The sequence below is a fragment of the Leucopleurus acutus genome (assembly GCF_964270905.1).
Source record: "Leucopleurus acutus genome assembly, chromosome: 1".
In the NCBI taxonomy this organism is placed as follows: Eukaryota; Metazoa; Chordata; class Mammalia; order Artiodactyla; family Delphinidae; genus Leucopleurus; species Leucopleurus acutus.
The window spans coordinates 65,130,556-65,146,602 of record NC_139142.1 but is presented as its reverse complement, the minus strand read 5'-3'; the positions used below and the strand labels follow the sequence as shown (position 1 = coordinate 65,146,602).

General features: G+C 40.4%; 1 protein-coding gene across 12 annotated transcripts in view; it reads left to right on the top strand.

Annotated features, from left to right (window-relative positions):
* NPAS3 (neuronal PAS domain protein 3) overlaps positions 1 to 16,047 on the top strand; it is a gene marked incomplete at both ends in the record, with an annotated part of 868,696 nt that overhangs the window by 2,554 nt on the left and 850,095 nt on the right. For 6 of the 12 annotated variants that reach the window (XM_082853396.1, XM_082853394.1, XM_082853395.1 and 3 more), the window contains one exon: positions 2,041 to 2,144. The exons of the other annotated variants lie outside the window; for them this stretch is intronic. In XM_082853396.1, coding sequence (XP_082709522.1) covers positions 2,095 to 2,144 — 50 coding nt within the window. Of the gene's footprint in view, positions 1 to 2,040; positions 2,145 to 16,047 lie in introns of those variants that run through there. 12 annotated transcript variants of the gene reach the window in all.

Genomic DNA, 16,047 nt, shown 5'->3' with positions numbered 1-16,047 from the left:
AACACAAGCTTCTCTCATTTGTCATCTTTGGGTAGAAATGCCCTAAGCTGGCCGTCCTGGAGCCAAAACTTCCAGCAGGCAACTTTTTCCCCTCCCTTCCAGCCCCTGTCTATCTTGTACTCAACGCTCTCCACTTCATTTTTCAATCACTCTCATCTTCTCCTACCTGTAGAGTGTACTCCAAAGACAACTCAAACACCATCATGCAGATTAAACACGTCTGTCACGAAAAACACTTATGTTTCCAAGTTTCTAACTCTCAGCCCCACTGTACTGGAATGGTAGAACTGAATGGGACCCCTTTGCAGGTCTATTTTTTTCTTAAGTTTAAAGTAAAATGCAAAGCCTCTCATAGGATTGATGTTTTTCGTCTGGCTCTTTCATTTATTCAAAGTGGGAACGCTTTAAGAGTCCTTTCTACTTTCCTGAGTGACACATGACTGACCCAAGTCTCTGCCTAAAAAGCTGCCCACACCCAGCTGAGCGGTTTAGTGGAGAAAACGCTCTGACCAGGGGCTCCCCAGGCAATAGGATTCCAGCACTGGCCCTGCACTGAGTGGCCCTTTCCCTAGGCCTCGCTGAGCTGTAAAATAAGGAGGCGACTGGGCTGGATCCCCGAGGCCCGCAGTCCGGTCGGGTCTCAGGTCCTATAAGCCAAGTCGAGAGAAGCGTTTTATCTAACTGCGTTTAAACTCCTGGGAATTCACTTGTGAACCCCGGGGTCTGCAGACTTGCAAGTGCGTGAATAATGCAGCTGCTCCGGCTTTGCAACGCTGCTGAGAGCGCTCGAGCCACAAGGTGCCTGTACTGCCGCTGCACTCGCTCACGGGGCCCTCGGGGCCGCTCCGCCCGCACACCCCCACGCGCTGTCCCCGGAGGCGCGCCCCGGACGCCGTCCTGTGAAGCCCGCTCCCGTGGCCTCCCAGCTCCTCTCTCTGTTTCTTTCCTCCTGGCCGCGATACTCCAGAGAAGGGAAGTGTTCGAAACTGCAACTGAGTGGCGTTGTTGCGCCGGCAGCGGAGCTTCCCAGTCCCCGAACGCGAGAGAGAGAGAGAGAGAGAGAGAGAGCGAGCGAGCGAGCGAGCGAGAGAGAGCGAGAGAGAGCGCGCGAGAGAGAGCGAGTGAGCGAGAGAGACGGAGGGAGACAGAGACAGAGAGAGACAGAGAGAGAGGGAGAAAGAGAGAGATGGAGAGAGAGGGAGAGGGAGAGGGAGGGGGGAGACACGGAGGGAGAGAGACGGAAGGAGAGGGGGAGAGAGAGGGGGGAGAGAAGGGGGGAGAGAGGGAGAGAGAGAGTGAGAGAGAAGAGGAGAGGGAGAGAGAAAGGGGGGTGTCTGTGTGCGAGAGAGCGCTCTGGAGCAAAGCAGCTGGAAAATGCCCAGAAATACTTTCACAGCGGTCAAGCTAGAAACCCCCTGCGCGTCCTCCCCGTCCCCGCCCCTCCCGACCTAGGTCCCCCACGCCCCCCGCCGGGAGGGTGTGTACCCCACCTGCCACCGGGCCAGCTCTGGGTGGCGGTGGTGGGGTGACTGCGGGGGGTGTGGCGGCGCGCGAGGCGAGAACCCGGAGGCGGCGGGGCCCTGGGCCTGGCTGCCCGCGGGGCCGCGCGGCCGCCTCCCCCCCCCGCGCCGCCGCCTCCCCCTCCTCCGCCGCTGCCGCCGGTCGCCTGTCTCCGCGCTGGGCATGTCTCGGGAGCCGGAGCGGCCCGGGCCGCGGGGGCTCTGCGGCGCATGGACGGCGGCGGCGCCCGGAGAGCAGGGGGAGGAGAAGGCGCAAGCGGCGGAGGAGGCGGCGACCTGCGGCGAGAGGCACCGGCGGCGCGAGGGGACGGCCGGCCGCCGGCGAGGCTCCGGCCCCACTACTTTTCCGTAGCCTCCCGGCCTCAGCAGCACGGCCGCCGCCGCCGCCGCCGCCGCCACCACGGCCAAGGCCACGGCCGCCGCCCGCCTGGCCGCCGCTGAGCGCCGCGCACGCCCGCACTCACTCCCGCCACCCCACGCACACGCACAATCCCCTCCCGCCCTCCCCACGCCCCCCCGCCCCAGGAGGGGGGAGAGAGGCAAAAAGTAAGAGAGGAAAAAAAATAGCAGGAAGATGGCGCCCACCAAGCCCAGCTTTCAGCAGGATCCTTCCAGGCGAGAACGGTAACACTTTTCTGTTTATTGAACCTGCCGCCGGGGCGGCTGCTGCTGCTGCCGCTGCCGCCGCTGCCGCCGCCGCTGCCGCCGCCGCCGCCGCCAAGGTGGCGGGGCCCGCTCCGCAGCCCGCCTCTTGGGCCGCGAGCCCGCGGGGACCTGGTCGGCGGGCTGGCGGCTCCGCGCTCGCTCGCGGTCCCCGCGCGCATTGTCCGCCCGCGGCGGCTGCGGCAGCGGCGGCGGCGCCAGGCTCTCCGAGCGGTCGCACCTCCTCGGCTCGGCGAATGGAGTGACTCGCTGACAGAAAAAAAAAGAAAAAAAAAAAAGAAAGAATGAAAAAGCAAAAAAGAAAAGAAAAAGAAAGAGAAACAAACAGAAAAGAAGGGGCTGCTGTGTGAGTGGGAGCAGCGGAGCGGGTGGGGGGGCCGGGGGATCCCCGGGGCCGCCGCAGGTCCCTTGGCAGCTGCTCTCTAGGAAGGAATGAGGCTGGGGAGGGGGAGGGAAGGCAGGCGAGAAGGGGGAGGAGGAGAGGAGAGGAGGAGGAGGCCGGGGGCGGGGAGCGCGGAGCTCGCGCCAGGCCCCGGACGGTGTCGCCGAGGGGCTGTCTCCGCGCGGAGCAGCTAGGCCGGGCCGGGCGGAGAGAGGCGCGCGGCCGCCGCCTCCCTGCCGCCCAGGCTGCGTCCCCAGCCTCGGCAACTTGTGGGTCTCCTGCTTTGCCCTCTGTTCTCCTCTCCTGCCCTCCTCTCCACTCCCTTGCCCCCCACAGAAAATAAGGAAAAGAAAGAAGAAAATCCTTCAATCCAAATCAGCAAGCCAACAGCGAGATCCAAAATGTGCCAACAGTTGGAGCATCTCTGCCCCGTTAGTTACTGTTTGGGGATCTGTGTTTAAAAAAGTTCCTGGTGAGAATTGCCTAGCCAGGCAAGGAGCTCAGCCGAGCATGTCTGTTTGAAGTTAGTTAAACCAAAGCCAAAGGGAAAGGGAGTTTGTATTCAAAATTTCCTTAACCGTCCTACGTGGATGGCATTGTTAGATTTCGGAGTAACTAAGCACCCCTCCGCCCCACGTGGTTTTCCCTCCTGCTGTCCACCCAGCCTACTTTGTTTGGAATCCTATTTGCTATTAATTGGCAGCGTTAATGACGTTAATTGCATATAGCATATTGGTTTGAGCAAAGTGAATATCTCTCTCTGTCTCCAAGGAGAAAATGCTCAGTAGGAAGTATGAAATGTTACCCATTGAATCGTGAGGAAAACAAATGCGGTTAGATATATGCACCCCCTGTCCCCCCCACTCCCGCCCCCAAGCAGCGATGTTTACTTTCCTCACAGGCTTAAGTGAACTTGAAAAGAAGATGAGGGCAGTCCGCAGTAGCAAGACTTAATTATTATTACGTGGGTAGTTTTATTTTTGGTACAACGTAGCATTTAACCTATAGTTTACATCAAGAGGCGGTAGGGAGATATTATTAAACAAGCTATTCCTTTAAAAAGCTTCAGTTGCACTGTTGCTTGTTTCCTCCATACAGTAGGGACCGCAGAATTGTCAGGATTAAGGAAATAATTTTAAGTTGGTACTTAAGTGACTCATTCTAAACTCTAGCTAATTTCTATATAAATCATGTACCTGAGAATAAATCATACACAGTCCAGTTTTTAAAGATGTTAAAAGTGAGTAGCATTAACTATCTGACAACTCAAAGCTAAAACGAACATTTAGTCTTAGTGTTTTATGAGAATTCACGTATTAAGTACTTTACTCTTGTAGGTAGAAAAATTATGTCTCAGAGCATCGTGCAAGGCTTTTAATAATTACTTCTTATTTAACATGGTGATGAATACTTTTTGAAATCAGAAGTTTGTAATTGATTTCCTCCGTTCTTTCCTTCCTCTGTGCCTCCTTCATCCCCAGTTCTGCTGGTAGTAAGTGTATTTACTGGGATGGCCCCAGTAATCTCTCTAGCAGAGGCCTATTTGTGTGCCATTTTGGGAATTTCTCTGAGATGGGAATCTTGAAGATAGAATTAATTTCTAGAGGAAACTTCATAGCCTGTGCATGAGCGCGTTCTTTATCACCTGTCTCCATTTGGCATTCGAAGAAGGTAAATCAAAGTGCGCGATTTGTTATTCTGCTCCACTTGAGAGCTGAACTAAATAACACTTGGTCTGAAATTCTGATTGAAGTTGTAGGAGGATATACTGTATTTAATTTAATGCCCTTTAATAGCATCTTCTTGTTCAGCTCGGAAGCTGTCATTTTAAAGGTTGGATCTGAGAAGGTTTAACCTGTAGGGAGAGGGAGTAGTACTAAGGAGGTAGGGGCAGAAGGAGCGATAGAGAGGAAAGGAAGGAAGGACTTATAAAACTAAATGTTTTCAAACAGTAATAACCACAAACTTGGCCCGTTATCCAAACAGTTGTTTTATGCCCCAAGGGTTCACTTTGTTATTAGGGTTTTAAATGTTCTTAACACTTTAAGTGTAAACATTACACATGTTAGTTGATTTGGTTTTGTAATGAGAAATGGGAAGTCAGATGGTTGGTTCAGGAGGGGTGTTTTTCATAGTTACTTGCTTCAGCTAAGTAGTCATCTTACCTTTGTGTGCACTTTGTGCCTGAACTTACTGGTTAGTAGTATGATTTCTCTGTAACGGTTGAACACAAATATGTTTATAAGAGATGGCTTTCTGTGGACATGCTTCAAGTGATCTCGCTTTTCCTTAAAAAATGGTTTCCAAATCATTGATTTCATAAAGGCATTTACGGACACTATTCTTTACTGCTTTTCAAATATACCAGTAATCAAAAACTTGAAAAAATACATCTTTTGAATTCTCTTGTTGTTTATTTATGACATATCTGACCTGAGTTTAAGAATACAGTACAAAAGTCATTTCCTTCTAATAATGTTTACAGAGTAAATTTTGGAAAGAGAAGCTTTTTCTTGATAATGTCTTACGTTATTATTTAGTATTCCTTAAATTTCTCTGACTCATACACACAGAAAGTGTCTCTTTGGAGCCTGAAAGAACAAGTTGAAAACCTTGTGCATTTAAACAAAACAAAAAACAAAACAAAACTCCAATAGGCTGCAAATTATATAGCACTACCACAGAGTGTTTCCACTATGTGGATGTATAACCAAGAAAATTAGACAGAAGTGTCAGGCATGCGATATGCCCATGCTGGTTTGCAAAGCATATTCCATTTGCACAGGGCTTTTGGTTTAAAAAGTAAAGGTGGTGGTGGAGACTTTTTTGGAGGTATTTCTTCCTACAGTGTAAGCTTAAACACAGAGTGATAAATAATGATGTGCCTTGTCTAACACTTGCTTATATATAAATAGCTCCACAAGATTGCTTAAATGATAATCGAAAATATGAAATAGGATGGCCTTCATATCACAAGGCCAAGGGTCTACAAATGGATAAACTGAAATAATGAAATATTTCCAAGGCAACAGACTGTCAACAAGAACTGTAATGCATGGGCATATCATAGAACCACCAGAGAGGATATTAGATTGTATAGCTCTGGAGCCAGGAGTTATAATGACCTTCATTACGTAGGACCCTCCCACATTACAACATCCTTTCATATTTCCAATTTCTGATTTATAAATTGAGAGACACAAAGCTACTTCAAATCTGTAATATGCCAATTACTAGATTTGATTTGTTACAATGAGCAAACTCGAATCCAAGATTATTTGATGCTTTTGGTTTTAAAAAAAAAAAGTTACATGAGTTATTTTTTAGCACCTAGTGGTATTATGAGTAAAGTTTTAGTCCCTGTGTCTTTAAAATATTCTTAAAAATATGACTTCTTTTTGACTAAAAGTTATGGGGAATTAATGTCTTGTTCAGCAATGAATTGGTAAGAATTATATTGCAATTTAAATATAATCTACACATTGTAACAGCTTGATATTTTTGGCAATATGAAGTTTGAGTTTTCCCCAGAATTCTTCTACACAATGGTTGCCGCTACCTACAATAGATCTATTTTATGGGAATGCCAGAATTTCCATGAACCCCTCAACTCTTCTAGGCTGGCCCACTGGCATGTTAAAATTACATCTGTTTGAAACTGGACCTGATGTCCAGGGTCCCCTGCTCTGTGGTGAGGTTTTCTATGATGGTGTATCTGTACTGTATATGCTTTTGTAAAGTAGAACTTTTGGGGGAGGATTTAGGCAGTTTAGCTTTTATTTAGTTATTTTTTAAGCTGTTAGGCTTTAAATTTTGTGGGGTATTTGCAGGGGATATGTCACAGAGATTTCTGAATCATTCCTGGTGATGTTTTTCTCTGTAAACTTCCTTAAGTGCTTTATTATTATTACTAATGACCCTTAGATAGTCTATTTTTCTTTTCCTATTTTTTCCTGCAATTCTAGTGATTCTCTTTCCTATGCAGAATGCCACTCACTAAATTTAAAGAAAATTAAGCACACGTGAGAGCAGAACTAGCCCCTCCCCTGTTATGTTTACATGGCTACTTTTTCTATATTATAGCGTTTCATCTCTTGAATTAACTTTTAAAAAATTCTGCATTGCTGTTGGCTTAGAATCTAACTTCAAGTGCTTTATCAACATTTCTTAATTGCATACAATGGGTAAGGCTGAAACCTAATGTAAGGGTTAGTATGTTGAAAATTTTAGTTCATTTGATTAAATATTAATTTTAAAATTTAAATGCTTCCAAAGTTGCTCATAATGGAATATGTGAAACTTTAAATATTTAAATCTATACTATGATTAGCTAAGAACTTCCTGAATTTATGGGAAAATTCAGTTATGTTTGCTTTGCATTTAATGTTAGTATTTTCACAGTAAACAGTGCCTGTTGTTTGTTTGTTTGTTTGTTTTTATTTCCTCATTGGGCAGTGTAATAAACCAACTGTAACTGAATGATAGTTTTTACTGCGCTGGGCCCCATTAGTGTGAATAGGATGTTTGCACTAGTAAGTTTGATAGAACTGTACATAGAATAATTTGTAGTAATATTAATAATAGTACAGTGCATAAGCAGGACATGGCTTAGTAAGAGGAAGGTGACTGCTACTATATCTGAAATTACTAGGGCAGTGACAAGATTAAACAACACTTGAAGTTGTCTGTATACATGTCTAAAGTGTAATGTTTTGGTGAATTAATTGGAATACTTGTGATCTCGTGTACAAAATCGTGAGAGGCAAGATGAAAATCGCACATTACTGTTGTCCAAACTGCTCATGGGCCCCGACTATAATTATTGATCGGTTTTTTCATTCAGCTTTATTTATCCAACCTCTGCAATGGACCATCATGACTTGTGTGGGGGATAGTGGTGAATAATACACCCTGTAAGAGCAGTTCCTCTAGTTATAGACTTGTCTTTATATTGGATATGTGAAATATTATCAAGGGCCAGAAAACACCCTTTTCTGGAAGAGTAGGAAGTACAGAATTCATAGACCTATAAATAAGACTCCTTATCTACTTTGACTTCTGTTAGCTTAGTGTTCTGCGGGGACAGGTATTCAGCCTGTAAAATATTGTAAGTAATGACTATAAAATGATTAGAGATTCTTGGGAGAAAGAAAGAAAAGATGCTATATAATGTAAATGAAATTATAGCAAAAAATTTTAAAGATCTTTGATGGGATTTTAAAATGAAAATAGATCACATATGATCATAATAAAGATTTATTGGACATTACATGTTTCAGGCCCTGTGTTAAATACTTCGTAGTAATTTTCTCATTGGTTTCTCCACTGCCCTACAAGGGAAGTGCTAATATCCCCATTTATGGATGAGAAAACAGAGGCTTACTGTTCCCAAAGAAGGTGGTAGAGTTAGAGATTGAAATCAGGTTTGTCTCTAGAAATGTACCTTAACTGCAGTGTGGAGGGGCCTACATTTTTGGATTTTCTAGAGTCGGGGATTTCTGAGCCGATGCCAGAAAGTTCCTATGGCAGAAAGACTGTGTGGGCTGTGAGTAGTGAACTAGATCTCTGCTTCTTAGTCCTTCCTCAGATGTTTGGAGAAGTTCAGAAATACCGTGTTTATAAAGTTAGGGGAAGGGGCTTCCCTGGTGGCGCAGTGGTTGAGAGTCCGCCTGCCGATGCAGGGGACGCGGGTTCGTGCCCCGGTCTGGGAAGATCCCACGTGCCGCGGAGCGGCTGGGTCCGTGAGCCATGGCCGCTGGGCCTGCGCGTCCGGAGCCTGTGCTCCGCAACGGGAGAGGCCACAGCAGTGAGAGGCCCGCGTACTGCAAAAAAGAAAAAGAAAAAAAAAAAAAAAAAAAAAGTTAGAGGAAGAATCAAGAAATTATTCTCACTCTACCTTTTAACATTCTGGTAGTTTTGTGGGCAAGCTCCACAGCTGTCTATACTTTGGGGCAGACTTTTTACTGAATGGTTTCAGAAGAATCAGTTTGCCATGTACGTAGGCCTCTTTGGTCTTAGACTGTGAAGTATTCAGTGACCTCTTCCGCCCGTGTTATTCTTGCCTCAGAGTGTGCCACAGTTTAATCTAAAGATTACAGTTGAGATGTTTTTATTTTGGGATAGTTTTGCCACTGAATGGGTAGAAACAACCTCATAGGCTTTCTGAATAACACACTCTAGTTCCTGTATTTCTGGATGTTGTCTTCTGAGATATATAAGGACTCTTGTATATCTAAAAAGTTGGCCTCTTGCCAAATTATCTGGCATTATAATAATGACAGCAAGCATTTATATAGCACTGTGTACCAGGTCCTGTTCTAAGGGCTTTACGTATATTAATTAACTCATTTAATTAAAAACATGTTAAAAATGGACCACAATAAATACACAAGTGATAAGTTATCGTTACTGAGTTCCCCCTACCCTCCTCCCAGAAGCTCACACACTTGCCGCATCTTCAAGAAGGGAAAGTCTTGGTAACATTTTAATTCCTCTAATGCCAGGGATCACAGAGGTTGGTCTGGTGTGTAACAGTTCTTTGACAAAAGCTATACTTCAGGAAACTTTGTAGCATCTGACTCTATCACTGCTCATTGTAGAATGTGTGCTAGATTTGAGGTAATAGACAAGCATGCCACATTTATCTTCCCGTTTTTAGATCTAATACTGTCAACCAAATAGCTTCCTTAAAAAAAAAAAATGTATAGTAGGAATTTCAGGGCTTGAAAGGACTAGATAAGCAGCGCTCGAGTATCTGTGGTTGAAAGCTAAGTATTTTGTTTGTGTAACAATTAAATATTCACTTTTACATTCAGAAAATTTCTTGTTTACATAAAGAATAGGTTGCCTTGTGAAATGTTGGAAAGGGCTCATTTAGAGAGATGTTTTGCTAAAACATGGAAGATAAAAAGCAACAGTCAATAGGAAGTATAAGTGAAAAATAGGCTACAAAATTTCAAACAGCATTCAGATCATCTTAAAAGAAATTATATCTGATTACAGTATTTTATTATCATCGGTATGCTAATGCAGAATTAAACAGCTCTGACTTGGGTACCGAGGTTATATATAACATTAAAACTTAAATATTTATCACATATTTTGGAAAGTAGTGCCACATAGCATTTTAAGACCACTTTATGGAATCACAGGTCATTTCAGTAATATCTGATTACTTCTGATAGACTGGGGCTTTCTTCATTTGTAAGATTTATTTTAAAAATTTTATTATAAAGAAAAGTGTAATAGTGGGTTAAAGGTCATCTTTAGTGAATATAGCTGAAATCAGTTATCCCCCCCCCCACAACTATGAATTCCTTTCTGCTATTGTAACACTGCAGAAAAGGGTACTAGTTCTAAACTTCATTCAGAAGCACTTTACTCATAAAGACTGCAGTATTTTGGTAGGAGCAAGTGGAATGATTGAAACTGTTTGCAGAACCTCTCTCTCTGGTCCTAGAAAAAGGAGATATCAATGAATAAGGATATTTTAGTAGCTAATATGTATTACACTGATTGAGGGAGCATTTTTCCCTACAAAAATAATTCATTCCTCAAAATCTATTTCTTAAAAACATATCCATTCTATTCGTATATATGAATGGGATGATTTTTATTTATTGTAGGAGATTTCTTTATGTTGTATACATGATTTATATATAAGCCAAACATATATTTATATATACTCTTTACAATGTAACATATATAAAATATAAGCCAGATATACCATGTTTGTATAGATCTACCTGAAATGGGAAAATGTTACAAAGGTATCTTGAACATATTATAAATGTCTTACTTTAGATCAAGTTAAATTTAAATTTATGCAGTGGATTGGTGACTTTTTTGTTTTCCTAATGGTTTAAGGAAAAGTAGGCTCATCATTTTTTTTTGCACATTTTTATTGTTCTGTGTAAATGTAATTTGTTAATCCTGTGAAATTTGTCATAGATAAATTTGCTTGGATTATCTTGTCACCACCGTATCTGCATTCTTTTGTTCATTGCTTATTCATAATTTAACAGTCTGGCAGTGAGCCTTTTTGGGATGCTCACAAAAGATATATGACCTCTACCAGCTGCTACTATAACCTGCAGAATGCACAGCAAGACATTAGAAACGTGAGGATTCCTCTACTGATTAAAGTGCTCTTCATTTAAACAGTCTGTTCATAAGAATCTCAGGAATCTCTTGCTACCAGCAGTTTTGATTTTTTTTCTTCCTAACAAAATTAGTTCTAACAATTGAATCTTCATTTGGTATGAATATTTCAGATTATCTAAAAGAAGTTAATTCCTTGAATGCTGTTTCTTCTTTATAACTAAATACTTTAATGTTTTATATTTGGGGGTATTAAAGTTATTCAGAAATGGTTTTATTGGACAAGGAAAAATGGGGAGTGGAGTAAATATCTCACATTCTAATCTTAGAAGAAATGGTTGGATTAATCCTACTTGAATCCAAGCACTTTACAGTTCATACTGTAAACATCCCATGTTATGTAGTATGGAGCAGACATTAAAAATAGAATGTAACTTGACGTGTAACCACAGCTTTACGTTTTCATTATTCTGAATTAGTTTAACATATGAATTTATTCTCATCAACCCCACCCCCACCCTACCACCTCTCTCAAGAAATCAGCAGATCAGTTTATGAGTAATGGCTAGTTTTGCCTCTCTTCTGTGCAGGCATATGATTACAGTTCAAAATAATTCATTGCTAATCCATGCAGTATTGGTTCATCTCCATCACTCTGTTCTGTGATTAGAGCCTCAGGCCTGCTGCCTTGCTTTCTGCCCTGATTTTCTTTAACTGCAACCCTTGTTTTAATATAGTTCTGTAGTCACCACTCTCCTGCTCTCCCCTCTCCATTCCTCATATATATCGATTGCAGTAGATTAATATTTATTTGAAGCTATTTTTCAGACTTTGTGAAAAATGTATTCATTTCTTACTGTGAATCTTCACCTAAAGGGAAAATGGAGAGGGAAGATGTAGGACTCAGGTATGCAACTCTTCTTATAGAGTAAAGCTATTGCTTTTACCAATCTTCATTCTCTGCTTTGGTCAATGTTTGTTCTTTATACACAAATCAGGAAGTTGAGTTTCCTTGAGAAAAATTTTAGGCAGATTAAGCTACAGTGTTGACAGTTTATCTCTAGTTTGTAACAGTTCTAAAATGGCTTTCTGTATTTTGGAAGTACATACTGCAGTCACCACACTATACATTGATCAGCTTGCATTTTCAGGCAGGGACACAAAGCTATCATTTTCCTTAACATCAAAATTTGCCAATTTTACGAGAAGGTCATCTAACAGATTTTTAAAAGACTTTGTTTCAGATCTTAGTAGTCCTGTGTTCCTTTTAATAATTACTTTCGTCTCATTGTAGCTGTGTGTTTGAAAGTGTAGGTCAATGAGGATGATTGCATTCAGAATTTCATGATCTGTGTAGTGGAACAAATTGAAAGCAAAGCCTGTATCAATCACTGTGAAGGGAGGGTTAATTGTTACCGCTTCTCAAGCCTCTGGACAGATAAACCAGTAATGAAATACTTATTGCTCTGATATGTGAATGCTAAAGGATGAAACAATGGAAACAGAAGCAGTCCTCAGAGATAACCAAAAAGGCAAAGAAAAAAGAATAAACTGGATGAAAGTGTAGAACTGTGTACTGCATTAACTCTCTTAAAAGTAATATTGTTTTTAGCCTCCTACCCATCTTTTTTTCTGGCAGGTTAGGGCAGTATCATATATCAGGTTGCTAAAGCCAAATAAGAATATAAATGGAAAACTCTCTTTGTGTAAAAAAAAAAAAAAAAAAAAAAAAAAAAGGAAGTGTAGTTCTATGTTTTATATGAATTCCGTATATTTTGTAAAAATAATGTTTGAATTACTATTTAAGGTTTTCTGTTTTTAAAAATTAGTGATGCTACATATGTTACATTTGTTAAATATTATACATGTATAAATGGGTTAAATTCTTATACATGTATAAATGGCTTAAATTAAAGGATTGTTTTATCTTTGAAGAGATTTTGGAATTATCGGTCATTATAGACCAAAGCAAGAGGAAGTTGTGAAATACATAAAGAAATAATAAAATAAGAATTAGTGTTGCCAAGAAATCATGAGATAAGAGTAAACACATTTAACCATTTCTTCCATATGAACTTAACATTTAAACATCTGTTGGTTACTTATATGTTGAAATATATGCAAAAATATTTAGCCAAATTGAAGTCTTAGGCCCATGACAATCATCTCAACACAGTGGGTAGTTCTGAAAATTAATGAGAATGATAATACTGTAAAGACTGTTCCAGAGTTTGCCCAAATTCATTATCTAAGACTCTTGTTAAGAACATCTCAAAGAATTTTAACCAGGAAAATATATTAATGGTTCAAAAGCATTTTCAAAACCCTGAATTATAAAAGTATAATGGAATTATATATGCAAGAGTTATAGTTAGCAACAGAGATAGCAGAAGGTATTATGAAGGCATATTTTTCCATAACCTGTACTGCTCTTGCACATGGTTTCATCCAAGGGTTTAATCTCATACATTATTTTTTTGTTTTTAGGACAAGGAATTGGGATCATTTAAAAAATAAAATGGGGGAATTCCCTGGTAGTCCAATGGTTGGGACTCCGCAGTTTCTCTGCCGAGGGCCCGGGTTCCATCCCTGGTCAGGGAACTACGATCTCACAAGCCACGTGGATGGCCAAAATAAAAAAATAAAATGTTTTTTTCCCCCATTAATGTAGGGAAGCCTATATCTATAAAAAGTTAAATATATCTTTTAGCAGTCACTTCATATTTGATACAAACAACTACTAACAAGATAGAACATTCTTAGCAAAAAGAAAGAACTGTCTTACACCTTTGTATTTATCTTCAGAAGGTTAAGAACTTCCCAAGGCCCGTTTCTGCATAGTATTGATGTGGCTGTAGAGCAACTTAAACAAATGATTTGGGGCATAGCACTTTTTATGACAGTAGCACCATCCCCTAGTTAATGTGGTTTTGTATATTGTAAAAGATAACTATAATAAGAATGCTATAACATCCCTGGATCAGGATATTTAAACTGCTATTCAAATATGCTAGGACGTAAGTCAGTAGAGAGCCCTAAAAGTCAAGCTGTGCAAAGGGCTGTCAGTTTCTGTGTACAATAAAGGGCGGGCAAAAAGCAGGAAGAGTTCCATTACTCAACAATAAATGTGTTCTTAAGCTTAAGACAGGAGCCCATGGATATATCGAGATTGTCATGGCAATACATTATGAATTACCATGGCTACTTGCTTGCTGGGTTCCAGTAGAACAGCAGGTCATGGCATAAGTCCTGGTCACCAGTGTCAGTCTTTCATTATCTTTGTAGGAAGTTGTACTTTACATAGGTCCTTTAACCGTTTACAGCCTCTGTTTCTTTATTTGTATACTGAGTTGCTAACATTTCCTTCCAGCTACAAAATTATGTGACTACATGATTTGAATTGCATGACTATATGATACAAAGTAACGAGTTGAAGTATTTGTGGATGTTTTTTCTGATGGTATTAACACTTACATATATTCTTTATTTATAAAACTATTAAAGTTTTTAGATCAAATGTGATGCTTGTCAAGCAGGTTTCAATCAATAAAATATAGGATACCTAAGTATTTTTCTTTTATGAAAACATCTTTGACAGGAAACTTCTTATTGCAGGAATGTCCAGAGGGACATTGCAGAGGAAGCAATAGGCTATATTAAGTTATATTTTAAAGTGACATATTATGCACATGACTCAATGTAACACTGAAGAAAAACATAAAAAGTGTTCAGTGATAAATACACTTGTTGGTTAAATTCAATCAAGACAGTAGAACAACTCTGGAAATATTTGAAAACCAGATGATATACCATAAAGAAGGAAGTTGATGTAATATTTGATGGACAGGTGAGTGCTTAGGGGAATAACTAATCTCTGAAAATTTTGTGTGTTCCTAAAACATTTATAAAAGAATAAATTTCTGTAGTGAGATATATGCTTAAACTACAACAATTATTTATTTCTTTTTAACCTTGTTTTTCAAAGGAGCTTTCTTCTAATTCCTCTCCCTTACTTGTAAAGTTGAACTGACTTAGTGTTTGTAGTGTAGACAGATTTAAATATTTATGATTGGATAAGATTTCTTGCTTCTAATAGGCTAATGACTTTTTAAATAGATGTATCGTCACTTATTTATTGTTTTCTTTGATTAATGATATTAATAGATACTGCAAGGAGGTAATTAACTTTTTTCCTAATTTCTATATATATGCAGATTATCTAAATCTGTATTCTATATATTATCTGTAGATTAAGAGTATTTTATCCCCTAAACCTATTTTATACTTGTCAGTGATAATTTAACACCACTGATCAAAATATTTTCCCTAAAAGCACTCTATTCCTCAAAAGGTAATTTTCCATTTTTTACTGTGGAAACACTTAGGAAAAGAAAAAAGCAGGGTATGGTGTAGACTGGACTTCTGTAACTCCTGTCTCTCCCTTTCACTCATCAAAACCGTTTTTCCAAAGCTGATTTTGACTAGCTGTTAGGAGATAATATGAATAGAACAATTTATAGTTAGGAATAAAGCTTATTTTCATTTTTAAAACGAACCAATAATAATAAACACATTTTTAATTAATAGAACACAGAGAATCTTTAGTGTGTTCTTGCCTGTCTCTCCATATCACACGTATATACCCCTTCCCAAGAGATACATTAGTCAGCACTTTGAAATACCTCTTCCGAAAATTTAACATCTCATCGTGACATTGTTTTAGAAATAATGTGTTAATTTTCTCACATTATTGAGTGTAAAAATGGATAAATGTCATGAGCTGGGTTAAATACATGTAATGTACATATTTTCCTTGGTAACCATTTTCTTTTTCTGTCTAGTTAAAAGTCTCTCACTGTGGTAAAGAGCTAGCACCAAGAGAAGAGATTTAGATTTGGGTGGTATATTGTGACACCAAGGTTGGAAGTGTCCACTCAGTGCTGAAATAGAATTTAAATGTGGAATTTATAGATGGCTATAGTGTTCTTTGTAGAAAGGAGTCTGCGGCAGATGTTTAGATTTGGGTTGAACCAAACCACAATAGACTTAGCCAGATCCATCCCATTCCCACTTCTTCTGAAGTTCATTTACCAAGTCTTGTTCCAAGGGCAAACGTTACCATCTAGCTATATTTTGCTGTTATTCGCTTGTTAGCAGCATTTGCTCTATACATGGTCAAAAAGACTTTTGATAGGCCCTGATTGAGTGTGGCCTCTCCTAACTTAAGCAGGAATCTTTAACCCGTGGTCCACGTTATAGCAGTAGGTGAATGGGCTTCAGAGGATCCAAGAATCTCCTGAAATGGCATATTCATAACATTTTCATCAGTTACACACGGGAGTATATTTTCCCTGAAAACCTGTCTCAAGAATTTTGAAGAGT